Source organism: Terrapene carolina, unplaced genomic scaffold, assembly GCF_002925995.2.
Source record: "Terrapene carolina triunguis isolate 2854851 unplaced genomic scaffold, T_m_triunguis-2.0 Scaffold33715, whole genome shotgun sequence".
NCBI classification, from domain to species: Eukaryota; Metazoa; Chordata; order Testudines; family Emydidae; genus Terrapene; species Terrapene triunguis.
Window position 1 is genome coordinate 1725215 of NW_020698066.1, and position 27254 is coordinate 1752468.

Genomic DNA, 27254 nt, shown 5'->3' on the forward strand with positions numbered 1-27254 from the left:
AGGTACGCAAATTCAGCTACGTTAATAACGTAGCTGAATTCGAAGTACCTTAGTCCGAACTTACTGCGGGTCCAGACGCGGCAGGCAGGCTCCCCCGTCGATGCCGCGTACTCCTCTCGCCGAGCCAGAGTACCGGCGTCGACGGCGAGCGCTTCCGGGATCGATCCGGGATCGATTTATCGTGTCTAGACAAGACGCGATAAATCGATCCCAGAAGATCGATTGCCTGCCGCCGAACCAGGAAGTAAGTGCAGACGTACCCTCAGGGTATGACCCAGGGGTGAAAGTAACTTAAAGGATTTACCGGTACTCTGGAGTCCTTAGGAGGGGGTGGGGCCTCAATCAGAAGAGGCGTGGCCTCTACCAGAAGAGCCATGGCCTTTAAATCAGGATTTAAAGGGCCCGGGGCTGGGGCTGTGGTAGCAGCAGCTGGGAGCCCCGGGCCCTTTAAATCACCCCTGGAGCTACCAGCTGCTGCTACCGCATTGGAGCCCCGGGCACTTTAAATCACCATCGGAGGAGGCCCCGGCCTCTGGCGGAGCTTTAAAGGGCCCGGGGCTCCGCTGCAGTAGCGGCAGCTGGGAGCCCCTGGCCCTTTAAATCACTGCCAGAGCCCTGCCGCTGCTATCCCAGGGCTCCAGCAGCGGGGTTTGGGTAGCAATTTAAAGGGCCCCGGAGGGTAGCGGCAGTGGGAGTCCCGAGCCCTTTAAATCGCCACCCGAGCCGTGCTGCCGGAGCCCCTGGGTAGCAGCGGCAGCTGGGGGCTCAGGTGGTGATTTAGAGGGCCCGGGGCTCCGGCTGCTGCTACCACCCCAGGCCCTTTAAATCGTCCCCGGAGCCCTGCTGCCGGAGCCCTGGGGAGGCGGCGGCGGGGCTCCAGCAGCTATTTTAAGGGCCGGGGTGGTAGCGGCTTCCGCAGCCCCGGACCCTTTAAATAGCCGCTGGAGCCCCGCCACCACTACCCCAGGGCTCCAGCAGGCTCTGGGGACGATTTAAAGGGCCTGGGGCAGTAATAATATAATAAATAATATATGGAGATATACCTATCTCATAGAACTGGAAGGGACCTTGAAAGGTCATCAAGTCCAGTCCCCTACCTTCACTAGCAGGACCAATTTTTTTGCCCCAGATCCCTAAATGGCCTCCTCAAGGACTGAACTCACAACCCTGGGTTTAGCGGGCCAATGCTCAAACCACCAAGCTATCCCCTATGAGCGGCTACTGGAGCCCCGGACCCTTTAAATCGTCCCCAGAGCCCTGCTGCCGGAGCCCTGGGGAAGGCAGTGGCGGGTCTCTGGCGGCTATTTTAAGGGCCGGGGCGGTAGCAGCTGCCGCAGCACTGGATCCTTTAAATAGCCGGCGGAACCCCACCGCCGCTACCCCAGGGCTCTGGGGACGATTTAAAGGGTCCGGGGCGGTAACTGCGGCAGGCACCTTGGGCCCTTTAAATCGCCGCCCACGCCCCGCTGCCGCTTCCCCAGGGCTCCGGCAGCAGGGCTCTGGCGGCAATTTAAAGGGCCTGGGGCTCCCAGCAGCAGGGGAAGCTGATCTGCCCCAGTACGGCGCACTGGCTCTTGCCGGTACGCCATACCGGAGCATACTGACTTACTTTCACCTCTGGTATGACCTGCATCCTCTGGCCACCACTTGTGTGTTCATTAAATTGCGCACACATGCATGTGAACTTAAACAGTTCTGGTGTTTCCAAAGTCCCTGATCAGGTAAGACACATAAACAATTAAATTTAAGCACATGAAGTCAGTAAGACTACTCATAGAATCATAGAACTGGAAGGGACCTCGAGAGGTCATCTAGTCCAGTCCCCTGCACTTGTGGCAGAACTAATTATCTAGACCATTCCTGACAGGTGTTTCTCTAACCTGCTCTTAAAAATCTCCAATGATGGAGATTCCACAACCTCCCCAGGCAATTTATTCCAGTGCTTAACGACCCTGACACTTAGGAAGTTTTTTCCTAATGTCCAACCTAAACCTCCCTTGCTGCAATTTAAGCCCATTGCTTCTTGTCCTATCCTCAGACGTTAAGAGAAACAATTTTTCTTCCTCCTCCTTGTAACAACCTTTAACATACTTGAAAAATGTTATCATTTCCCCTGTGTCGTCTCTTTTCCGTATTAAACAAACCCAACTTTTTCAGTCTTCCCTTATAGGTCATGTTTTCTAGACCTTTAATAATTTTTGTTGCTCTTCTCTGGACTTTCTCCAATTTGTCCACATCCTTCCTGAAATGTGGCGCTCAGAACTGGACACAATACTCCAATTGAGGCCCAATCAGAGCAGAGTAGAGCGGAAGAATTACTTCTCGTGTCTTGCTTACAACACTCCTGCTAATACATCCCTGAATGATGTTCGCTTTTTTTGCAACAGAATTACACTGTTGACTCATATATAGCTTGTGGTCCACCATAACCCCCAGATCCCTTTCCGCAGCACTGCTTCCGAGGCAGTCTTTTCCCATTTTGTATGTGTGCAACTGATTGTTCCTTCCTAAATGGAGTACTTTGCATTTGTCCTTATTGAATTTCATCCTATTTACTTCAGACCCATTTCTCTAGTTTCTCCAGATCTTTGAATTTTAATCCTATCCTCCAAAGCACTTGCAACCCCTCCCAGATCGTCCACAAACTTTATAAGTGTACTCTCTATGCCATTATCTAAATCATTGATGAAGATATTGAACAGAATCGGACCCAGAACTGATCCCTGTGGGACCCCACTTGTTATGCCCTTCCAGCATGACTGTGAACCACTGATAACTACTCTCCGGGAATGGTTTTCCAACCAGTTATGCACTCACCTTATACCATCTAGGTTGCATTCTCCTAGTTTGTTTATGAGAAGGTCATTGAGACAGTATCAAAAGCTTTAGTAAAGTCAAGATATACCACATCTACTGCTTCCCGCCCCCATCCACAAGGCTTGTTACCCTGTCAGGTTGGTTTAACACAATTTGTTTTTGACAAATCCATGCTGACTTTTATTTATCACCTTATTATCTTCTGGATGTTTGCAAATTGATTGCTTAATTATTTGCTCCATTATCTTTCCGGGTACAGAAATTAAGCTGATTGCTCTGTAATTCACTGGGTTGTCCTTATTTCCCTTTTTATAGATGGGCACTCTATTTGCCCTTTTCCAGTCTTCTGGAATATCTCCCGTCTTCCGTGACTTCTCAAGGATGATCGCTAATGGCTCAGGTATCTCCTCAGTCAGCTCCTTGAGTATTCTAGGATGCATTTCATCAGACCTTGGTGATCTGAAGACAAAAATTCCTTGGATGAATTAGTTAACTTGTTCTCCTATTTTAGCCTCTTCTGTTCCTACCTCATTTTCACTGGCATTCACTACGTTAGATGTCCAATCACCATCAACTTTCTTGGTGAAAAGCGAAACAAAGAAGTCATTAAGCACCTCTGCCATTTCCACATTTTCTGTTATTATTTCCCCTCCCCCATTGAGTAACGGGCCTACCCTGTCCTTGGTCTTCCTCTTGCTTCTAATGTATTTGTAGAATGTTTTCTTGTTACCTTTTATGTCTCTGACTACTTTGATCTCGTTTTGTGCCTTGGCCTTTCTAATTTTATCCCTACATACTTGTGTTACTTGTTTATATTCATCCTTTGTAATTTGACCTAGTTTCCACTTTTTGTAGGAGTCGTTTTTGATTTTTAGATAATTGAAGATCTCCTGGTTAAGGCAGGGTGGTCTCTTGCCATACTTCCTATCTTTCCTCCGCAGTGGGATAGTTTGCTCTTGTGCCATTAATAATGTCTCTTTGTAAAACTGCCAACTGTCTTCTATTGTTTTTCCCCTTAGACTTGCTCCCCCTGGGATCTTATCTACCAACTCCCTGAGTTTGCTAAAGTCTGCCTTCATTGTCTTTATTTTGCTGTTCTCCCTCCTACCATTCCTTAGAATCATGAACTCTTCCATTTCATGATCACTTTCACCCAAGCTGCCTTCCACTTTCAAATTCTCAACCAGTTCCTCCTTATGTCAAAATCAAATCTAGAACAGCTTCTCCCCTGGTAGCTGTCTCCACCTTCTGAAATATAAAATTGTCTCCAATACATTCCAAGAATTTATTGGATAATCTGTGCCCTGCTGTGTTATTTTCCCAGCAGATGTGTGGGTAGTTGAAGTCCCCCATCACCACCAAGTCCTGTGCTTTGGATAATTTTGTTAGCTGTTTAAAAGCCTCATCCACCTCTTCTTCTTGGTTAGATGGTCTGTAGTAGACCCCTGCCATGACATCACCCTTGTTTTTTACCCCTTTAATCGTTACCCAGAGACTTTCAACAAGTCTGTCTCCTATTTCCATCTCAATCTCAGCCCAAGTGTATACATTTTAATATATAAGGCAACACTTCCTCTCTTTTTTTCCCTGCCGGTACTTCCTGAGCAGGCTGTACCTTTCTATACCAATATTCCAGTCATGTGTATTATCCCACCAGGTCTCTATGATGCCAACTATGTCATAGTTGTGTTTATTTACCTGCATTTTGAGTGCTTCCCTCTTATTCCCCATGCTTCTTGTATTAGTATACAAACATCTAAGATTCTGATTTGATTCCCTCTTCCCCAGTTTTGTCCTGTCTCTCGTTTATCCCTGCTATAACAGCCCATGCTCTGAACCTTCTCCCAGGTCTCCATGTTCTTGACTTACCTGTGGGCTTTGGACAACTGCCGCCTTCGAACCTAGTTTAAAGCCCTCCTCACTAGGTTAGCCAGTCTATATCCAAATATGCTCTTCCCCTTCCTCGATAGGTGGACCCCATCTCTTCTTAGCAGTCCTTCTTTCTGGAACAGCATCCCATGGTCAAGGAAGCTGAAGCCCTCCTGGCAACACCATCTTCGCAGCCAGGCATTCACCTCCAGGATGTATCTGTCTCTTCCTGGGCCCCTCCCCTTGACTGGAAGGATTGAATGTACATGAAGTTAAGCATGTGTTTAAATGCTTTGCTGAATCAAGGCCTTAAACATGTGCTTCACACCACTTCTATTCATCAGTTCACCCGAGCATTTCTTCAAGCTTCAGTGACTTCAGTGGGACTTACAATGTTCTTAAAATTAAGCATGTACAGTATTTTGCTGAATTGGGTTTTTAGGTCTTATTAGGTATAGCTGGGTTTATTTTCTTTAAGAAATAAAAAAACCATGTGTTTTTCTTTGGCTTCTGAGAGTTGCAATTTGTTTATTATCAGGAAGTGGTAAAAGATTTCCAGCCTCTTGCTGGCAGGTTTTTATGGCACAATTAGCATCACAGAAAGACCGTCCTGGGACAAAATCATCCTGGGAATAACTCCAATGAGGTCAAAATAGGAGTGACTTTAGTTTCATTTCTTTAAGTATGGGTACAGAAAACTAGAAGTTGTTGCTAAGGAGCAAAATGGGATTTAACATTAAAGACGTGAAGTTGAATATATCATTAAAACTCCCAGGTCTATTACCATAATCTTTCTTTTCTTTTCATTTTCAGTAGGCTCTTGGAAGACAACAGTATATGCAATGACACCCATAAGAAAAGACAGCTATTTAGGTTTGTATGGTTTACTTTAATAAAGATTTCTTTCCAACTAACTTTCACTTGTGAGTTTATCCATGTCCACATAGATGGAAACAAGTATCTTAATAGGTGTGGGTGTACAGGTGTATGTATGGAGAGGAATTATGGACACAGGACTGGTAGTCAGGACAACTGAGTTCTAATCCTGATTTTATCCATACCACCCATGTGACTTTGGGAAAGTCTTGCTTCAAAAGTCTGAATACAATAGGAGTCTTTCCAGTGACTTGAATGGGATTTGGATCAGGACCTTAGATCTAGATTTCCAAAATTGTCCATGAATTTGGGGAGCAGCAATTTGGGGTGCCTGTGAATGGACTAGCACCAATCTGCTCTAATACAAAACACACACACACACACACACACACACACACACACACTGTTGGATTGGCACCCAAACTCACCCCATTTCTTGTGATTATTTTATTGCCAGTTGAAAGAGAAGTAGCACTTAATAAAGCTTGGGTGAGGCTTCTTCCCCCAAGATGTACTTTTTTTAGGGTTTTCTTCTATGTTCTTTCGGTTCCGGATGCTAATTCCCTTTTTCCAGAGATCCACTCCTTAATATCTATAGTGGAGTTAACAGGCTTCACATATCACTGTGAATCAACAGCAGTCAGTTCACATTTTCATAGAGAGTTTCCACACCTTCCAGCAGGGCGGGTCAATAGAAGACCTTACCACCTTACTTAAGTACTCAAGTTGAGACATCTAGTAAAGGACTGATGTTTACAAGTGGTGACCACTCACAGCTCCAGTTTAAATAATTTGGAATGCATGTGCTGAACAACTCTGAAAACTAGGCCCCTCCTACTACGTGTCTCAAACTGAGTATGCAAAAATAGTAAAGACTTTGGAAAATATAGGACTTAACCTACATAACACATGGATAACTAGGTGGTATTATTTCTTTACTCTGTGTGTGTGTGTGTGTGTGTGTGTGTGTGTGTGTGTGTGTGTGTGTGTGAGAGAGAGAGAGAGTGTATATGTTTGTTTCTCAGCATGTAGTATGCACTCTTCCTGTTTTGGGGGCAGGATTTGAGAAGCCCATGCTGGTCTTTGGGGATCCCTACACAGCAGGGCTGGAAGGTAGAATAAGGCTGGGCCAAGGAAGGGATGGTGTTGTGACCAGTGGATCCATCACAGACAGATCCACAGTCTATTGCCTCAGGCAATAGATAAATTATCTTTTTCCAATAGTGCAGGCCAACCTTGCTTATCTGAGTATCTTGGGATGGGGCGCATCCAATCTTCAGATAGAGTGAGGTTCATAGTAATTAATGTCGGTTTCTAAATCAATTCTGGATTTGCAGGACAGGAAGGAATTTTGGATAACCCAGTTTTGCAGATAATGAGATTTCAGGTCATCAGGATACAGCCGTACTTCATTTCTCTCTCTCTCTCTTTTACGAAAACATAAATACAAAAGGGCCATTGTTTTTTAAAGCAGGAGAATGTAACAGAATCAGCAAGTAATGCTTGCCCATATAGTCGTCTTTCTTGTTAAAATTTAAAAACTATTTTTTCTTTTGAAATCTTTTCCTTTTTTTATTTTATTTTATTGCATCTGTGGTATTTCTGCTGTGCTCTCCCATTGTTTGGTTTCCCAAAAATTGACAGTAAACACTGCTGATCACATCTTTGTAAGACTCTGATCAAGGCCAAGCGATACACTAAGCTTGTCTGGATCTTTGACATTCAGTTCTTTCACCTCCACAATAACACAGTTCTCAGGTTCTCTAAATGAAAAACAGAAGCTGTTTTTGCTGGAAGCAACAACAACAACAAAAAATAACACCCCAGTATTCAAACAACAGCAACCAAGGCAAGCACCCTTTGCTTTTCACTTATGGAAAATGTTGTGAAATGGCAAAGTACTAAAATCTAGTCAAAAACTCACAAAAGTTCTGCTTTGAGTTTTTACACAGCTGTGAAAGGCATTTTGTTTTTCATTTGGAGGCAGTTTGTAAACTATTCATAATAAGCCAAATTCTGCTCTTAGCCTTCTGCTCTCGGCTCATTGTGTACTTGGAATTATTATTTTTGTTTATGCTAGCAACCACCATGTGCAGGATGCTTTGCAGCCATTCAAGAACGGGCAGTCGTTACCTCCAAGATGTTCACAGTCAAAGATTGTGCAGGCAGATGGACAGGGGAAGGAAACATATAGTGATTCACTGTAAGCAGCATGGCAGAAGAGGGTCTTTAAGAGGCACTTAAATGTGGTTGGAGTGGCAGCCATGCTGGGGGGTTGTATCATGAGTAGTGGGCCTCAAGGCGGGAAGCTCTATTTGTGATTGTGAGAGAAGCTGACAATTGGGAAACAAGAGTGGGAACGTCAGTGGAGTGGGAACAGGGTGCACACTAATAACAAGGGAGGATAAGTAGGGAAGAGTAGAGTTTATATATGCCTTTGAAGTTAGTGATAGAAAGTTTAAATTTGATTAAATAGAGGGGAAGCTGATGGAGGGGCTTGCAGGGAAGTGACATGTTCAAATCAGTGGGCAAATAGGAAGCTAGCAGGTGTAATATGGGCTAAAGAGAGGCAATGTGTTTGTTTGGGTGGCCTGAAAGAGGAAGGATGTGACAAATGCCTCAATAAGGAACTTGATTATGGGGATGTGGGTTGGGAGGATGACGGGAAAGGACAGATCCTGGAGATGTTGAGGAGGAAAAGGGGGTGGGATTTGGCTATGACCTAGATATGTGAGCTAAGGGAAAGGAAGAAGTCAAAATTAATCCTCAGATTTATAGGCTGTAGATTATAAAGCAAGAAGGGAACATTGAGATCATCTGGTCAGACTTCGTGGATAACACAGGCTGTAGAACTTCCCTGAATTAGTTCCTATTTGAACTACAGCATAAAAGACATCCAGTCTTGATTTAAAATGTTCCTGTGATGGAGAATCCATCACAGCCCTTGGTAAATCATTGCAGTGATTAATTACCCTCGCTGTTAAAAATGTATGCCTTATTTCTAGTCTAAATACGTCAAGCTTCAACCTCCAGCAACTGGATCTTGTTATACATTTCTCTGATAAATTAAGAGCCCTCTATTACTAAACTTCTTCTCCTCATGTAGGTATTTATAGAAAGTGATCAAGTCACTCCTTAATCTTCTCTTTGTTAAGCTAAACAGATTCAGCTCCTTGAGTCTATTTCTAGCATGTTTTTCAATCCTTTAATTATTCTTGTGGCTCTTCTTTGAACTCTCTTCAGTTTATCAACCTCCTTCTTGAATTGTGGATACCAAAACTGGACAGAGTATTCCAGTAGCACTTGCACCAGTGTATACCAGAGGTAATATAACTTCCCTACTTCTGCTCAATATTGCCCTGTTTATACGTCCAAGAATGGCATTGGCCTTTTTGACCACAGTGTCGCACCGAGAGATCATGTACAGCTGATTATCCATTATGACGAAGGCCCTACCAAATTCACGACCATGAAAAACGCATCATGGACCGTGAAATCTGGTCTTCCCCTGTGAAATCTGATCTTTTGTGTGCTTTTACCCTATACTATACAGATTTAATGGGGGAGACTGGCATTTCTCAAATTGGGGATCCTGCCCAAATGGGAGTTGCAGGGGAGTCAAAAGGTTATTTTAGGGGGGTTGCGGTATTGCCACCCTTCAGAGAGTGGCAGCTGCTGACTGAGGGCCCAGTGCAGAAGTAAGGGTGGCAATACCATACCATGCCATTCTTATTTCTGTGCTGCTGTTGGCGGTGGCTCTGCCTTCAGAGCTGGGCTCCCGGCCAGCAGCCGCCTCTCTCCAGCTGCTCAGCTGTGAAGGCAGGGTGGCCGCCAGCAGCAGCACAGAAGTAAGGGTGGCAGTACTGCAACGCCCCCCCCCCCCGCCCACACAATGTTGATTAGCATTAATTATATGACCCTCCTTTAATTCTTTATTAATCATGTCCCATATCAGCAGTTTCATTATTTTTCCAGGGATCACTGTCAGACTGACAGGCCTATAATAAACTAGGTGATCCCATTTACTCTTTTTAAATATTGGCACAACATTAGCTTTCTTCTAGTCTTTGGAAACTTGTGCAATATTCCAAAACTTATTGAAAATCAACATTAATGCTCTAAAGAACACTTGAGCCAGGTCTTCAAAACTCTTGGATGTAAGTTATCCAGATGCAAGTTTAAAATGTCTAGCATTAGTAGCTGCTGTGTAATATCTTCCTTATTTACTGTTGGAATGGAAAGTATTGCATCATCATCACGTGATATGATCACATCATCTTGCTTTTTCCCAAATACAGAACATGAATATTTATTGAACATATCTACCTTTTCTGTATTATTATTGACACTTCTACCATTCCATCTAGTAATGGACAAATATCATTGTTGGGATTCCTTTTGTTTCTAATATGCTTAATAAAACTACTTCTTAGTGTCCTTAACTCTGCTGGCCATACAGTTCTGTTTATGTCCTTTTGCTTCCCTTGTCAGTTTTCTACAATTCCTAGCTTTTGATTTATATTCATTGCTATCAAGTTCCCTGTATTCTATGTGTTATATATGTTATGTTCTAGCTGCTTTCACTCTCCCTCTATGGCAGATTGGTTTTTAACCAGCGAAGCCTTCTTTCTCAATTATGGCTTTTTGTGCATCTAGTAAAACGTTTCTGAACAGTTCCCAATTATCAGTCAGATTTTTCTGTTTAAATTCTGTCTCCCAACTGATCTGGTTCATAATTGTTTTCAGGTTTATGAAATTAACCGTTTTAAAGCACCAAGTGTAATATGTTATGGGTTTGGACTATATTCTATATTTGCATGTTATAAATGTGATCAAGTCATGATCACTTGTACCTAAACTACCACTAATTTTTAGTTTTGTGATCAGTTCCTCTTTATCTGTCAAGATGATGTCTGATATAGAATGCCCTCATTTAGGATGCAACACTTTCTAAGTTAGGAAATTGTCATCTATACAATTTCGAAATTCCAAGGATATTTTAGTACTGGCAGTCTAAGGCCTCTAGCATATGTCACTCAAATTGAAGTCCCACATGATCGTGTAGCTTTTTTTTTTTTGTACATATTATAGATAGGTGCACACTGTTCTCTAGTGTGATTTGATGGAGTGTAGCAGACACCAGCTAGTGCTCTTTATCTGTTAGAATGTTGATCTGTAAGTATACAAGATCATTTGTTTCTGAGTTGTCAGTAACTTGGAAATAAATAATGCCATTTTGACAGAGTGCCATTCTCATGCCCTTTTTGCCCACATGATCCTTCTTAAATAGGTGATAGCCAGTGATTTTAACATTCCTCATGCAGATCTTCCCACCAGATTTCAGTAATACAATCTGAATTGAATTTATGCATATAAAGGTTCGTCTTCTGCTGAGGTGGAGGCCATCCTGTACAGCCTTCTCTCCCCATAGAAGGTAGACCAATGTAACACAAAACCAGAACTTTCTGATTTACACCATTTACCTAGCCAGCAGTTTCAGTTACAGGATCTTTTGTCTTCTTTCCTTTGTGGGATGCAAAGAATCTCCAGGAAGATCAATTGAACATTCTTCTCCATTATCATCCCTGAAGTCACCTATAATCTGTGAGGTATCCCGTGAAGCAGTGTAGTTATTGCTGATATGCACCCCATCACCAGTGGATCCTTGCCCATTGACTTCAGAAGCCTTTCCAATCTTAGAGTCACATCTTATGTCTTGGCTCTGAGAAAACACCATCATGCTTATGTCTGGTCTTGTCCGAGTGACAGGGAAAATGGAGGTATTGTCACCAGTGTCACAGAAGCGATGGGAGCCGTGATGGTCCAATATAGTTGTCTCAGTTTTGGACAGATTTGTGTTTTCTCTCATAGGTTGTTTTGTTTTTAAGGAGAGGTTATCTTGAGAACTGTCATTTTTCAGACAATAAAGTCCCGATCCTGTAAGATGCCAAGTATTGCCTGCAACATGACACATGCCCTTTGTTCCAATGAAATTATGAGCTGAGGATATTCAGCATCTTACAGCATCAGGCAGGGCTTTTAAAAAATGGGTTTACAGTTTGTAATTTTTTTCCCTACAGGTACTCAGAGCAATATGATGGATTCCTAAAGTCCATACAGGAGTATGGAAATCCTGTTGCTTTTAATGGGAATTCTATACATGTAGAGAGAGCAGAATATTGCAGAACTGAAAAGATAGTTTTGCCCAGAGTTTGAATCCAAAAGATTGTATTGTTTAAATGTTTCTATTGCAGCTTTTGTAATTTTGCTTTTCAGTTTTTCATTTTACATTATATATTTTTTGTTGTGTGTTCACGATGTGGTAATGTAAGGGGAAGGTAATTATTTATTCAACTGCTGAATCTCTAAATATGATCTCCATTTTTTCCCTGTAATTCCGAGTCAATGAAGGCTAGCACTTTTTATGTAAAACATTTGCCAGATGCATGTGTAATTCTTCTGATGTATATGCTTCTGGTGAAGTTGTTATATATAACTTCACCAGAAGCATATATATACATGGCATGGCAGTGTTTATATGTTGAATATGTTGGGCCAGGTTCCATCTTCCGTTAGATTCGTAAATTCAGAATCACCCCATTGACTTCAGTGGATTTACTCCGATGTTACACCATTGTGACCAAGAGCAGAATTTTGCCAATATGTTTGTCATTTTTATGCATCTTTGTTTTTCTGATGGTGCTCTAGGGGTAACAGAGATAGTACAGGGAAGGCATCTGGCAGCCGGCAAAGCAGTACAGAGAACGAAATGAAATGGACAGACCACCAGAGGCCATGGAGCAGCACAGATTCAGACAGCTCCAATCGCAATTTAAAGCCAGCCATAACAAAGACAGCAAGTTTTGGTGGAATAACTGTTCTGACAAGAGGAGATAGCTCATCAAGTAACAGGAGTACCGGCAAACTGTCTAAAACAGGTAGCTACTACTGTATTGGGTTCATAATGCTTGTGTCTGCCATGAGAAATGAGGATGATTGTGTTTGTCTGCAGCCATTCTGTATTAAGAATTACAAGTGGAGTATGTACTTACTGCAAGTACTGCGTATGTGTGCATGCCTGTATATTGTAGCTGGGTCTACAGTGTTTAATTTTTAAACATGAATAACAAATCCTGATTTGTGTATTCATTTTTCTTCATGGCACAATACTTGTGTTTATTCTTGCATACTGTATGCAGATGCTGTGGATTAGAAGATGATAGTCCTTTCTGGCAAAAAAAAACACTTTTTTTTTTTTTTTTCTTTTTTGTATTGCACAGAGAATTGAATGTTGTAAAACTTGGCCACACTCAAAAATCCAAAGCCCTTTTTCTGAAACGCAGACCTCTGAAGTGGCCATCTGCTTCTCAGAGTGGAGCCTCTGCAGCCAGTCTGCCTCGTTCATGTTGGATCACATGATGTAATGGAAGCTAATACGAATTTTGGATTCTGAAGGCTTTTCATTTTATATTGTAGCTCCAATGAAATGACAATTTGAGAAAAATTTTCTCCTGCTTTTGTGTTTACCTTTCACAGTTATATTAACTTAAGGGTGAGTCACGGTGCATTGTCTACGTAACTCCAAACCGTGCCATTTAGCTCTTTTATATGTTTTATATTTATGTATAAATGTGTAATATAAATAATCAGCCCATCAGATTCCTTCCTCAGTTTGGGTCATTTGATAAAAACAGTACAACCCCAGTGACAATCAATACATAGCGCTTTTCAGCTTCAAAGTGTTTTACAGACCTTAGTTAATTAACCCCAATTCATCAAACCTCGGTTAGCCAAATATCACTTCTCTCCCCTGAGGTTGTACTATATTCTTTGCTGCACTTCAGGTGCTGTGTCCAGGAGCACAGTGGAGATCTACCAGGAAGCCCAGCTGACTGGTGGAAGGAGTCTGCATTTAACATGTCCATGATCAAAGTGCAGTGAAGAGTTTTGGCCATGTCTCCATATCTGCCAGTTTTAAAGGAGCAACACTAGTTTGAATGCAGCCCCTTTAAAACTTGCTGGTCACAAAGCTGGCTGGGAACCTGAAATACATTTTTATAAGCCCCTGGTTTCAGGTGTCTTTTAAAACTGTGGCAGGTGAAGGTTGTGCTTTCTATGGGCCAGATCCTGAGATCCTTGTTCAGTTTTTCTCTGTCCTTATTGCTAGGTAAAATCCCACTTGAATATAACCTGTATAAAGACCTCCGAATCTGGTCCAATATAGTCATACATACCTCAGTAGTATCTATGCATAGAGTCATACATATCTAGATAGTATCTGACCCTATATAGTCATACATATGTAGTTAGCATCTGTGGGAGCTACATGGCCTAAGTAGTGCTTAAATGACTTTGAAAATACTCACCTGTATGAATGATAAATGCATTGTACAGTGCTGCACACAATATATTGTGAGCCTGATCCTCAGCTGGTGTGAATTGTCATAGATCCAAGGACTTCAGTAGATTTTTGCATCTTTTTAGAATTGAGCCCAATATGCATAAGTTAATGGAGAGGCACAGCAGCTCAGTGTAATCTGTAGTACAGTTCTGCATTTCTCTGCAGCAGTACACTGCAGAGACACAAAGCACTTGAACAGAGTCAGGGAAATCCACTTTGGTGGATTTGGACCCATGCTAACTGCAAAAGATTTAATAGTTTAAATAGCCTTTATAGTGGTGAAATCAATCATCTCAAACGATGCACTTACAAAAGCAAAATCCCTGAAGAGCTCTAATAATTTTAAATATATCTGCACTATATATTCACTAAACCCCCACTTTCAAATGACAGCTCTTCTAACACATTTAAAACACTTCAGTAGTATTAAAATACCATGTTCTTTGCAGAGTGATTAGGTATTGTAAGTGCTTTGGAGGTTTTGGGTTTTTAAAAAAAATTATCTAAGTGTTTCAATTTGAAAGCTTGTCAAGCCATAGGAAAGGAAAAAGAAACGACATAAAAAAGGAGGAAAAAAGAGCAATACTGGATGTCAAAATAAACTCTCACTTTCAAAACCACGATATAAAGTGAAGCCGTCAGTCAGGGGAAATAAGGCTATGGGGAAAAAAAGATTCAGATGTTATCATTGAAGTGTTATTTTATGGCAATATGGCAGCTGAGAATGACCATTCCAAAAAATTCACCTTAGTATATTGCTGTTTTACCCCCAGACAACACTATGTGGATTCATGCAACTGTCAGAGCCTCCATACACTATTGGCCTATTGACTAGCTGGTTAAAACTTTATTTTTACCACTTGACGTAGTGATATTCGCCATGGCATTTTCAGTATTGTGTAATCTAATTTTACGGAATACTACTAATGTTGCAGTACAGCTTACTCCTGGGGGAATTCTGCACCAAAAAAAAAAAAAAAAAATTCTGCTCACAATATTTTAAAATTCTGCAAAATTCTGCATATTTTATTTGTCAAAATAACACATATAATCACTCCAGTTTCAGTGTTGGTAATTTATTTAATAATACCTGTCAACAAATATGTCAACAATACAGACAACAGCAAAAAAGATTCTCCCTGGAGTAGAGAGCTAAAGAAACCCCTACAACAACCCAGTTCCAGTTGTGGGGTGCTGGAGGGGCCCTAGAGCCCAGACACTAGCCCCTTTCCCCACAGAGCCCAGCCACAGGACAGCCCCCGGCCCAGACACCAGCACCACCAGAGCCTTTACTTCCCCCAACTTCTTTACTGTCCCATCGGGGGACATGGTGTGGTGCGTCCCTGCCCTTCCTCACCCTTTGCCAGAGCTGGGTCTCCCAGGCCCTCTCCAGTCCCCAGGAGAATGAGGACTGAGTACTCTGCTCACTGCGAAATGGGCTCTGCAGAGTCCAGCAGCCCCTAGTGGTGGTCAGAAATTCTGCAGGGGAAACAGGAAATTCTGTGAAATTCTGCATTGCGCAGTGGCACAGAATTCCCCCAAGAGTAACAACTAAATCCTGTTGTTCAGCAAACATTCAAGGCTTTATTATGTGTTTCTATTGCGATCGCAGACAAATAATGCAGTTAGCACATTTTCATTTATGTACAATATACAAGAAGCCAGCTTGCATTCAATGATAGGTCACACAGTTCATCATCAACTAAAAGAAGATAAAAGATCAAAGGACTGGTGACCATTAAGCAAGACTGCAAACACATGACAGTCATCTTGATGCCATAGCAATGTTATCAACCAAATAACTTCAATTGGAAAAATATCAAGATTTTAATTAAATCCAGTGTATGCTCAGAGATAATTTGAGAAAATATGCATTAGTACAATACCAGCCAACACAATCGTTTAGTGTTGTGATTGGTCTAATTTCTAATTATTGGCTTGGGGTGGGGTTGGCTGAGTGGTATTTAGTGATATATAGGAGGCCAAGCTAGAAGATCTGATGGTCCCTTCTGGCCTTTCTTTTACTCTGTCTCTTCTGTATTGCTTCAGACATCTGGTCCCACCTTATATAGGACATAGAACATGTCCTTCTCTGTGCTCCATTGCAAAAAAAAAAAGGCAGCAGAGAAATGGTGGTGCTTTGCTCTCAGAATGAAACAAGGTGCTCTAAATCCACTTCATGGCTGGCTTTCCTTTTTACTGTTTATTGCATACTGTTCCTGTGACACTTGCTAAAAAAATCCATTTTAATTTAAAAGCGCAGTTTGTATGTTCCAAATACCATGTTACCTATTGCTTATATATTATGAAGCATAATGTATATTGAGAGATAAATTATTAGAGCTATCAATCAATACTGTGGGGGCAGGAGGAGGAGTTAATAATTCAACAGATTACTCATGCTGCATTCCTGCAATTTATGACATCATCCACCTCTTCAGTTGGTTTAGACTTCTGTAATATAAATGTCTTCTTTTCAGGATTGTCTGAGCATGCATATTTGTGGTGAAATAGATGTCCTTGCATGTGGATCTGTCTATCATAGATATTCAGCTCCCATCCACACTCATGATGGCAAAATGTGGCTCTTAGTATGATGACAACCTTTTCCTTTACTAAAAAGCAACAGAGATTCCTGTGACACCTTTAAGACTAACAGATGTATTGGAGCATAAGCTTTCGTGGGTGAATACCCACTTCGTCAGACACGGCTACTCCTCTGATACTTTTCCTTTACTGTTTACAATAATTTTTATTTGTCATATAATTAAAGAAAACTGTACATGCATTCTATCTATATCTATATATATGTAGCATATTAATTAAGTAAGAAATGGCTATTAATAGGAAGACGTAAACCAAATATATCTTTAGCGTCCTTCTTTATGGTGCAAAGTTTCCATTTTACACTAGTACAGGATAAACACTCCCCCATTTACAAACAGTTGGCTGCATTCCAATCACAGTTATATTTGAGTAAATTTGCAGCGCCAATTAACTTCACTGGAGCTACTCCAGACTTCTACTGTTATAACTGGGATCAAAAATCGAATCCAGGTTGTTGAGTGCTCTTTACAGGTCCTGCAGGGCAAATACAATCTATGCTGCAGGCATTTAAAAACATTAACCATTTTGATAAAGAATCCTGTAAATTATGATTTAGCGGCCTGGTTTTGGAACCAGATTTCTGCTCCTTTATGATTTGCTCGAGTCAAGGTGATGTGGTAAACGTTTCCCCTAATAAACTTGGGAGTGTATATGTGTGGGCACCTGCAAGCCTACCATGCTGAAGCATCATTCCTCTTTCCAGAAATGCAAGCTGCAGACAGGTATCACTTTTACAGCAGCACTTAAATACCAAAGTGATATAAAAATGAACGATGGTTAGGTGGAACAAATTTTTAAAACTAGCAAATAAATTTTTCTGGTGCTGTGAAACTGCATCTAAGAGGATGGTACTTACAAAAATGATGAACAATGTGTCACTGCTGAGAAATTGGCCCCTTAGGGCAAGTAATGAGTGGATAATTATATGGGCCAGCTGGTAAGGAAGGGAGTATTTTTCACTGTTTATAGAGATACTTTTGAAGTATGTAAACAACAAGGAGGTAGAAGAATTAATAAGGCTTGTCCAAGAGGTGAAATTAGGAACACAGAGATGAAACCAAGCAAAAGAAAATTTAAGTTGAACATTGGCGGGGGTAGGTGGGTGAGGAGTTCAAATGGTAAGATCAAATGGACTGTGAAATAGTTTCTCAAGGAAAGTGAGAGGAACTTTGTTTTGTGTGGGTCATTTAAAACCGGGTTTGTGGAGAAAGCTGCCAGGTTTTCTCTCCAGACTCTCCCCCCCACCCCACCCCAAAAAATACCTGTTTCTTCCCCATCACCATCACTTTTTGAACTTCAATATCATTGTGAGGTACTTATAAGAACATAATTCATCCAAATGTAGGTTAATAAGGAAGTGATGGGAACATCTAGGTTCTTGTTATGCCTATTATGAAATCTTAATGTTTTAGAACTATCAAAAAGCATAAAGGGGAATTGCATAAAGGTGGAGTCATTGATGATTGGCAAGAGGTACATGGCTGTTGATTCTATCCATTAGCCATTAGTTACTGAAGAGAGGGGTGAACTTGTGGATCAGTAAGGTCTGGTTTGCTAGAATCTCAAAACTTCTGGAAGGTGGTCAGGTCATCTGATAACATGATTCCATCTAAGGTTGACTAGTTAGTCTTATTTTTCCAATCTTCAGAATGTTCAATGTATTAGATGGTTGTTTCTCATTCTAACTGTAGTAAATGTGAAAGCTACTGACCAATACAGCAAAAGGGAAATAGTTTTTATTTATTACCAAACATCAGTGTTTGAATTTAACTGACCCAGGATGGCTAGAGTTGAATGAAATGGTAGGAAATAAGTCATTGTAATGAAGAAATAATGAAAACAGATAAGTCTTATTGAGTATTATGTAAATATACTCAAGAGTTGTTAAGTAAAAATATTGGAATGGATTAATGCTCTTTTCCAAAGGTTCAGACATTTTGTTTCTTTCTTCAAGATCAGTTGTGCCACTGAATGAAACTACTGAGGTAGACGAGCAGATCACTGATGATGCTGCAAGTGAGCCAATTTAAATATAGCAGTCACAATAACTTAAGTGCTTGTTTGAAGCCTGTTCCAGCAGTTCTTCAAGATCCGCTTAATAGAGGAGAACTCCTTACTTCTTCTTCTACACTCACAAAATGGTAAAGATCAATCTGTGATTATGCCATAAAAACATCTGAAAGACAAAGACCCAAACTTCATAAAAAAACTTGCAATCTTCTTTTACGTGAACGATATTGCCTTCAATGTAGCACAAAACTAGCAATTTAAAGAATCCTGCTTGGGGCCTGTGGGCATCACTTAAATGTTTATTAGTAATAATAAAGAAATCTCTTGATTCACTTTGTTTTTGATAGAGGCCTCCCAACAGTTTTCACATTACAGATCCATTATGAGATACTGCAAGTGGAAAAAAAAGAGGAAAAAAGTAAAGCAAGAACTAGAAGAAAGAATCAACACTGAAATTAACACAAGGTGGCTATATATGGGGAAAGATCTGATAATTGCTACATATTCTATTCTGAGAAAAATACATTCCTGCTTAATGCTATTGATGCTACATCTGAAAAAACATAAATGAGCAGAATATTGTCTTCAAGTTGCTGTATGTGCCATCCAAGAATTCTCCCATCCAAGGAGATGTGTGCCATTTGTACAAGCAAAATGATAAAATGAAACAACTTCTCAGGAGTAAACATCCTAAATTTCTGATGTATAGTTCCTCAACAAACTATATAGACCTTTGTTGGGAAAGAAAAAGGAATAGCTGGCACAATCTCAGAATACATAGTGGAAATTCTTCTGCAACCTTCATTAGCCTCTTGGTTAGTTGGTTGGTTGATTGATTGACTGATTTGAAAAGAGGGGGTTTTATGCCCCTGCAGTCCAATGGTAGTCACTGGAATCTTCAGAAAGATTGTTTCTTTGTTTGCATTCAGTTACGCATGTGGAAACTTGCTGTGAGCATGAAGATGACCTTGATGAAAACGTAACTCAGATTTTACACAACAGGGGACTCCACAGAGATGCCCTATATTTACAAAAGCTACTGCAGGAAGATTTGACAGATTACACGCTGTTGCTACCTCTGCTGCAATTTCAGTGAAAATCTGGCCTCATCTAATTACCAAAAAAGAAATGGATCCAGACAAAAACAAAACTGAAAAATGATTCAGGGAAGCTATGGAACCTATTACTAAGCCCACATGATTGATCCCAAATGTAAAAGCTATATAGGAGGAAAACACTGATGGAACATAATCCTGAGTCCTTTCCTTCCTTCCCTTTTAGAGTTAAACTTGCAGCTCCAAATTTGTTTGTGAAGGAGGTTGTGTATGTTTGTTGTATCAAAATGTTGGAAAATTGTCTAAGTAAAATCATAAAAGACTGGACAGTTGAATTCATAATGTAAATTTTTAAAACATCTGCACTGTCGCCATCTGAGCATCACTGGACTGTATTTTACCATATTTGTATTGGCTTGAAGCTTTTTAATAGGCTTAGGTACTGAAAAAGCAAATAAATTGCTAAAATTATAACTGTATCTTGCAGTGAATATGGAAGAATGGTACACCTAACTAGTTAGTAGGCTGGGGATTCAATTGCTATGTTCTTGTGTTTTTGCTTATGGAATTGTAAACTTTGTCCTTTTGGGCAGAGTGTGTGTGCCTTTTATGAATGATTAAACATGACTGTGAGGCAAATTGCATAGCGTTCTGGTTCATTATATTTTTTTATGGAAGGGGAGACTTTTCGGGGGGGCGGGAAGGGAATGTTTTTTTGTAGGTTGGGTTGAATCACAATAGTCCTGCTTAAAACTGAGCTTGCTGGAGAGTGTATTATCATAAGGAACCATCATGGTCTGAGGGGTTAAAGGGCTGATTATGTACTAAATGCTTTCCATCTTTAAAAAGTTTTATTCAATGTAAGTAACAGCTTGAATGGAGGGCCTGGCTTCCTTCATAACTGAGATTCTGTATCTCTTTCAGGTTCAGAGTCTTCCAGCAGCGCTGGCTCCTCAGGATCACTGTCACGAACACATCAGCCTCTCCAAAGTGCATCCATTGTCCCTGGAGTGACAGCCAGCCCTTCAGGCAATGTTTCCTATACAGAGAATGGGATGAATGGCCAGGTAGCACCAAGCAACACCAGCTATATCATACTTCCACTTGAAGCTGCAGGGATACCACCTGGCAGTATCCTCCTCAATCCACACACAGGTCAGTCTGACATTCTTCCATCTTGCATTGCTTTTTAGCCATTGCCAACAGCATCATGTATAAAAATAGAATGTTACCAGTAGCTGAAAACGCAGCAGCTGCTAGCACTGCTTTATTAGTGGGGAAATATCTACTTTGGTTTGGAAATCAGATTTGTTTGGATGTTTTTACAGCGGTGAGAAAATATGTGATGGCTTTGCAAAGACGCTGCAGCATAGCTGATAGGAGCCAAGCGCACCATTTTAATGTTATTGCATTGGATTCTGCTATAAAATAAGGCCCCAATCTTGCAGGGTGTTGAACACTCTCAGTTCCCATTGGCTTCCCATTGGGCTTCAGTGGAGGGCACTCAGCATCTCCCAGGATCAGGAACTCAGAATATCAGCACTTTGGAGAGGACCGACCTACAATATGCAAACCTTGGAGGTTTAGCTTGATGACAGGAGAAGCACAAACGTTTTGGAGGCTCAGTTTGGATTAGCACCCAGGAGTTTGTATTCTTACCCAAGCTATTTGGTCAGCTTGGGTCTGTATAATTAAACTGGAAGTTGTGTGCAAACATGCACTTTCATATTGTGGCATCTCCACTTCTGCTTCTAACTGGAACTAAGCTGTACAGAGGCACAAAAGGAAATATGAAGTAATGGGCATACAAGTTCATCTAAACATTTGTTAACCTCAAAAACATTCGAGTTCAGATTTGAGTTGTTGGTCTCATCCTTAGTTCAACTTCTTGCTTTCATTTCCCCACAGTATTTTGCAAACATTATAAAGAAGGCTTGGTAGATGGGGACTGCAGGGTCGTTCAGTGATTTGGGTCCATTTCAGTGATAATGATTGAAATATTATCTGGCTCTGGGTCTGCATACATTCTGTCTCCTTTAGCTGAGTTATATTGGTTTGAGGAGGTAATAAAAAACAAGCAATGCATAACTATTTCCCACTATACCCAGAGCTGGGAGCTGAAGCCTGTTTTCAAAGGTCTTGGCATTATGGAGCTTTTAGTTCAGGAATGTTATTTGTAGTGAGGGCCACCATTTAATGTTTATTATCTTCCCCTTTATGCTAAATAAAAATAGTTCTGTGCCAAGACACAAACCTTATTTATCAGCATTGGAAATACCTTTATAGTCAATATAATGAGAAACTGAGAGATGAGGAGTTTAATAAAAACATCAGCTTGAAAAACCATATTCAACCAAGCTTCCCATAATCACTTTAGAAGATAATTGCATTTGAGGCTCATCTAGTTACTTCAGCATTTGTAAATGCAGAAGAATATTTTAAGTTCATATTTATATAGTGGGATTAATTTAACAACTTATTATTGAATATACATGTGTTGTTTTTTTTCAAGCTAAGGTGTTACAGTCTTGATCTGAGAGTCTGGTATTGGAGATGGGAGTCAGAGGATTTTAAATAAGTGTTCCTTGCAATAAATGGAGGAAAAAAGAAAACAAACCAGTCATTCACTCACACTTTTCTAGTAAACAGTTCCGTCCACTGTGCTGGAATCTCTTGAGCAATAGGAAAGAAGCCATTTGTATGTACTCTGGAGGCCACTTTCAAGAAGCCCTATCGTACATACTTCAGCACACCTGGACTGGGGAGAGCAAGTGAGAGCAGCCAGTGCTGCTTCTAGGAATAGCAATGACTGAGAGGGTGTGTACATGTTTCTGGGCATGGCAAGGATGGGTCCAAAGCTGCACCACACTTGCATGCCAGTAAAGTTATTCTGGGAGAGCATTCATTACACCTGCTGTACAGGGATAGCAAGTCTCACTGCCTAGCATATGCCCCCCAGCATCCAGGGAGCATGATGTCACTCACAGGCATAGTACCTCCAGGTAACACCATATGAATAGAGTGTCTGCTCCTCTCTCCCTAGCATGCCTCATCTTCTTCAGAAGCATATCTGAGCGTTCCATGGGTATGTCCACACTGCAGTTGGGAGCATGCTGCCCCCCAGCATGAGTAGACAGACGCATGCTAGCTCTGCTCGAGCTAGCACACTAAAAACAGCAGTGTAGCCAGTGGTAGCATGAGCAGCAGCTTGGCTAGCCACCCGAGTACAAACCCACCCAGATCTCCTGGGCACACATGTGGGTGACATGCCCTAGCTGCTGCCTGTGCTACCCTCAGCTACACTTCTATTTTTAGCATGCTAGCTTGCTTGAGCTAGTGCAGGTCTGTCTACTTATGCTGGGAAGCATGCTCCCAGCTGCCATGTAGACATACAGTGTGGGGGGGAGGGGAGGAGGATGAGGGGGTGGATAGTCTGTATCTTTAAAAATATTGTTCAAATATTATTTGTGTGATTTATATTTGTGTATTAGCACATATCTGCACTTCTTTAACACTAGACAAACTGCTCTGTTTGTTGCTGTAGCTGATTTTTAAATACAGTAAAATTTTTAAAAAGTAGAAGAAGCAATTCAATTTAAACAATCAGGTCCTAGTCTCAGATTTATAGCATACATCACATTGTCACTTGTGTTGGAAATAAACCCTGCTGCGATGCCTGCTAATTTTTTTTTTTAAAACACATGCTATAAATTCGTCATTATGATTTTGAACCTAAATCTCTACATCATCTTAAAATAAAATAGAAAAGAGTTTCTATGAGAAGGAGGCACTGATACTGCAGGAGATGATCAATTATTATGAACAGATAGAAGATAAATGAAAAAGGAAGCTTTGTTTCTCATAATGAGTAGATTTTCTTTCACAATGCATCATCGCTTTTTAGCTCTGTCTTTTTTTTCTTCTTTACTATTAGTTTGGTTACCTCTAATTCTATCCTCTTTTTTGATTCTCACTGCTTGGCCTTTAAACATTTGTCCTTCCTATCACACTACATGGTCACTCTGACTACATGATCCTCTTATAGCACCCAGAGTCACAATAATCAGGGAGACACCATGGTGTCTCTAGGCTGATTAGTCTCCATGAGATCTGTAAATCTTACCAGATGCCTCTCAACACCCTCTCTGATGTTGGCAACTTTCATTCTTTCTTTTAAATATTCCCTCTTTCCTCCAGCTCTTTATTCTTCACTCCACCTGCAAGAAGTTTGCTGATTTTTATTTTTATTCTGTGAAAGTTTTTCATGTGCAGCAATATCATCTCTGCTTTCCCTACACTTCAATCCACCCATTCCATCAGTCCACTTTCATCTTCTTTCTGGTCTCTCCTGACACCCTCTTTGACATCATCCCTTCAACAATTTAAAACATTTTGTGTTTCATTCTTATTCCTTATCACTTTGGCTTCTTCGTCATCCCTTGCTCCCTATGTCAGAGAAATAATTAATTACTCAATGTTCACAAGTGTCTTCCCTAACACTAGACCCCCCTTTTCATTTCCTGTTTCAAAATTTTGCGCTCCATTAGCTAATGCTCCAGTCTCATCTTTAAGTTTACCTCTTTCTGTCCAGTCATCTTTCTTGAGTGAAGTCTTGTATTTGAAACAGTCTTCTTTGATATTGTTCTTGAGAACCTAGCATTGCCCATAGTTTCACTCCTAGCTGTCCAGTTGCTCCTTTTTGGAACCCCTTTCCCTCTAGACTTCTCCACTGTGGTATTACCCTTCATGAACTTCTCTATCTATCCCTGGTGGCCATTTCTGAATTTAACTTGGCAAGTCCCTTCTGTGCAGATACTATTTCAATTTACCTCCTTTACTGTTCCAGTGCTTGCTTTATTTTCTGCCTCATCAGTTCCTGGCATTCTCATAGCTGTTTCCCTTTTGTTTCAAAAGAAGATCATCCTTAATCAATCCTTCCTGTCCCTTCCATCTCCTTTAAAGCACTTTGAATCAGAGCATGCCCTCCGATTGAGGTAGACCCAAACTTGGGGTGAGTAGGCATGAAGTGCCCCTCTGTGGCATCATCTCTGCCTTCCACAGACCTGCTGAAGTTCTTTTGTGGGTATCAGACTGCACGATTGGGACCGAGTGCATGCTCTTGCTGCTCTTCATGTCATCGTTGTCCCCCATAGAGCTGGGCCCCTCATCTCTTTCAAGCAGTTTAATCTGTGTCCCTCTCCATTCTGAGTGAACACATGGTGAGCATGCAGCCTGGAGCATTCACATTTTAAGTGGATCAGGCTACACTCCTCTGAAGAGTGCTTAGCCCCTAAATCTGGCCCTGTGTGTCAGAAGTGAAAAAAACAGATGGGTGTTGAACAGCTTGAGCAGGTGGTGGGAGGAATTGGGAGCTGGTGGGTGATAACGAGAGACTGCTGGGGAGTGAGAGAAAAGTACCTAATGCAAGACAGCCTTACTTCAGTCACGAATCGTGGCAGTCTTGTGATGTTGAGGTGAGAAACTCTTTTTATTTCACTATCAGCTCTCTAAGCCATGCAGTTCACCTGCATTTCCCTCTCCATCTGAAATCTCACAATTGTTCTATAGAGTCATTGACCTACTGTAAGTGTTTCTCTTAATCCTGAAGTTTTAAAAAGGAAAAGAGAAAGGACTGAAGTTGCATTAAAATATTTCACACAAAAGAATCCTAGTTCTTTTTGGCTGTTCAACAGTTTTGTGCGAATTGGAAAAAGACTGATTTATTGCCATTGCTATTTACAAGGTGGTTTCCCACTTGCTTCTCCCCCACTCCCCTGGCATATTAGAGGCAAAAAGACTTTGTGGAAATAGAAAACTTCCAACTGATTCAGGAAATGGAAACAAAATGAATACTGTGTATGAAGTTCTACCTTCAATATGACGGAGGGAAGAATTTGCCCCATACATTCAAAGACACTTCTAGGGCTTCTGCTTGTGAATTTCCAGAATGGTCTCCTCTAGTCTCTTAGGACATTGCCCTCAAAAGTATCGCGCGTTGTTTCTACATTCAATTAGCAGGATTTTTCCCCCTTATTTGAACTACAATGCATTAAGCATAGTCTTATGGTTTGCATTCCATTTATATAAGGATGAAATGGGCATGAATATCTTCTATCCCCAATATTTGTTCCAGGATGCAATTTCAGCATTAATGGCATCATTGCTGAATTAACTTAAAGTACATCCTTGAAGGACATTCTTTCAGCTTCTAACCATAGCATCTGGACATCTTTGGCACAGCCATTGTAACCTTCCACTCATTTATGCACTGGACAAAAAAGGCTGCTGTAACAAAAGCGCATTCTGGCATACGTGAAGGAGTTAAAAATGTAAGCTTCATTTATGTTGTGCAAAGCTGTACAGTAGAGTGCATACACACCTCTACTTTTAATCACTCATGTAATTGTGTGTGGCACTGCAACTCTATAATTTATCAGCCTAGTCCCATTTTGTGCTTTACTCTGGTGTAAACTGATGATGGAATATTTTTGATCTTCCCCTTAATACCTGTCTATGCCTCTGCATTTAAGGATCTTCAGTAGTGGCCTGAGAAGTTAGAGAGAACAAAACTGAAATGTGTTTGTGATCAGATCAGTAGGAGCCCTCCGTAATCTTTCCACTGGGCTTGTCATTCTCTTGCTGCATGCAAAAGGCTATGGGTATTGACTGAGGCACAAACATGTTGTCAGAAGTACCACTCAGGGATCCAATGTACAGAGATGCATTAAATCTCTCTGGTGGAAGAAAAATGATCAGTTACATCTTAAAGTGCTATTAACTAACAGATGCTACCAGGCTCAGCAGCAAAAATAGATAGCTGCCGCCTTAACTGGAGGCATTGTGAGCCATGAGCACTTTACTGTTGAAGATCAATTAGTACAAAGAGAGAGCTGCCTCTAAATATGTGCCTGTCTAGTTTTTTTTAGTGGATGTTATGTTCTTAAAAGTATTCAGCAAATTAAGTGTATTTTGTTTCAGGCCAACCGTTTGTAAATCCTGATGGTACACCTGCAATATACAACCCTCCCAGTGGCCAGCAGCCAATTAGGAGCCAGCTTGTGGGACAGTCTCAGCAGCAGCCTTCATCCCAACAGCAGCAGCAAGTGCAACAACCACAGCAACAAATGGCAAGTCACCTTGTCACACAGGTACGGCAACTGTTGAAAGGGGAGAACAAGCTTTCATCAAGGCTGGGATGATTAGGTGTGTTTACCTTCCCCGCACAGCAGCACTATAATCTCAAAAAAGCAACTAGACAAAATGTCAGGGTGGTGTTTTTTTTTTTTTTCTTTTGAAATAACTATCAAAAGAAAAGCTATCAAATATTTTCTGGGTGGATGGAACAGGCAGAAAGATTTTCATTTGGAAAATGATTATTAAACCAGGTGGTGTGTATGTGGAAAGTCTCTAGATGCCATTTGAAAAAATTGAAATGTGACTAAAAGACCTAATTATTCTTTCATAGACAGGTGCAATATGTAATTTTGTAAAGGGCTGGGGTATGTGTACATAGCTCTGTTGATCTTTTGCTGAACACCTTGTAATACTCACAGATTCTGAAATCAATTATATTGCTAACTGTTTCTACCTTCAAATTGTTAGTTTCTCTTCAAGTTTTC

At 41.0% G+C, this 27254-nt stretch overlaps 1 protein-coding gene across 5 annotated transcripts in view; it reads left to right on the forward strand.

Annotated features, from left to right (window-relative positions):
• The window catches only part of LOC112112032 (cAMP-regulated phosphoprotein 21), a 265123-nt gene that overhangs the window by 161253 nt on the left and 76616 nt on the right, over positions 1-27254 (forward strand). For 4 of the 5 annotated variants that reach the window (XM_026663466.2, XM_026663467.1, XM_026663465.2 and 1 more), the window contains 4 exons: positions 5500-5559; positions 12271-12500; positions 20560-20790; positions 26614-26783. In XM_026663466.2, coding sequence (XP_026519251.1) covers positions 5500-5559; positions 12271-12500; positions 20560-20790; positions 26614-26783 — 691 coding nt within the window. The remainder of the gene's footprint in view (positions 1-5499; positions 5560-12270; positions 12501-20559; positions 20791-26613; positions 26784-27254) is intronic. The other variant, XM_026663469.2, reaches the window with a different exon arrangement.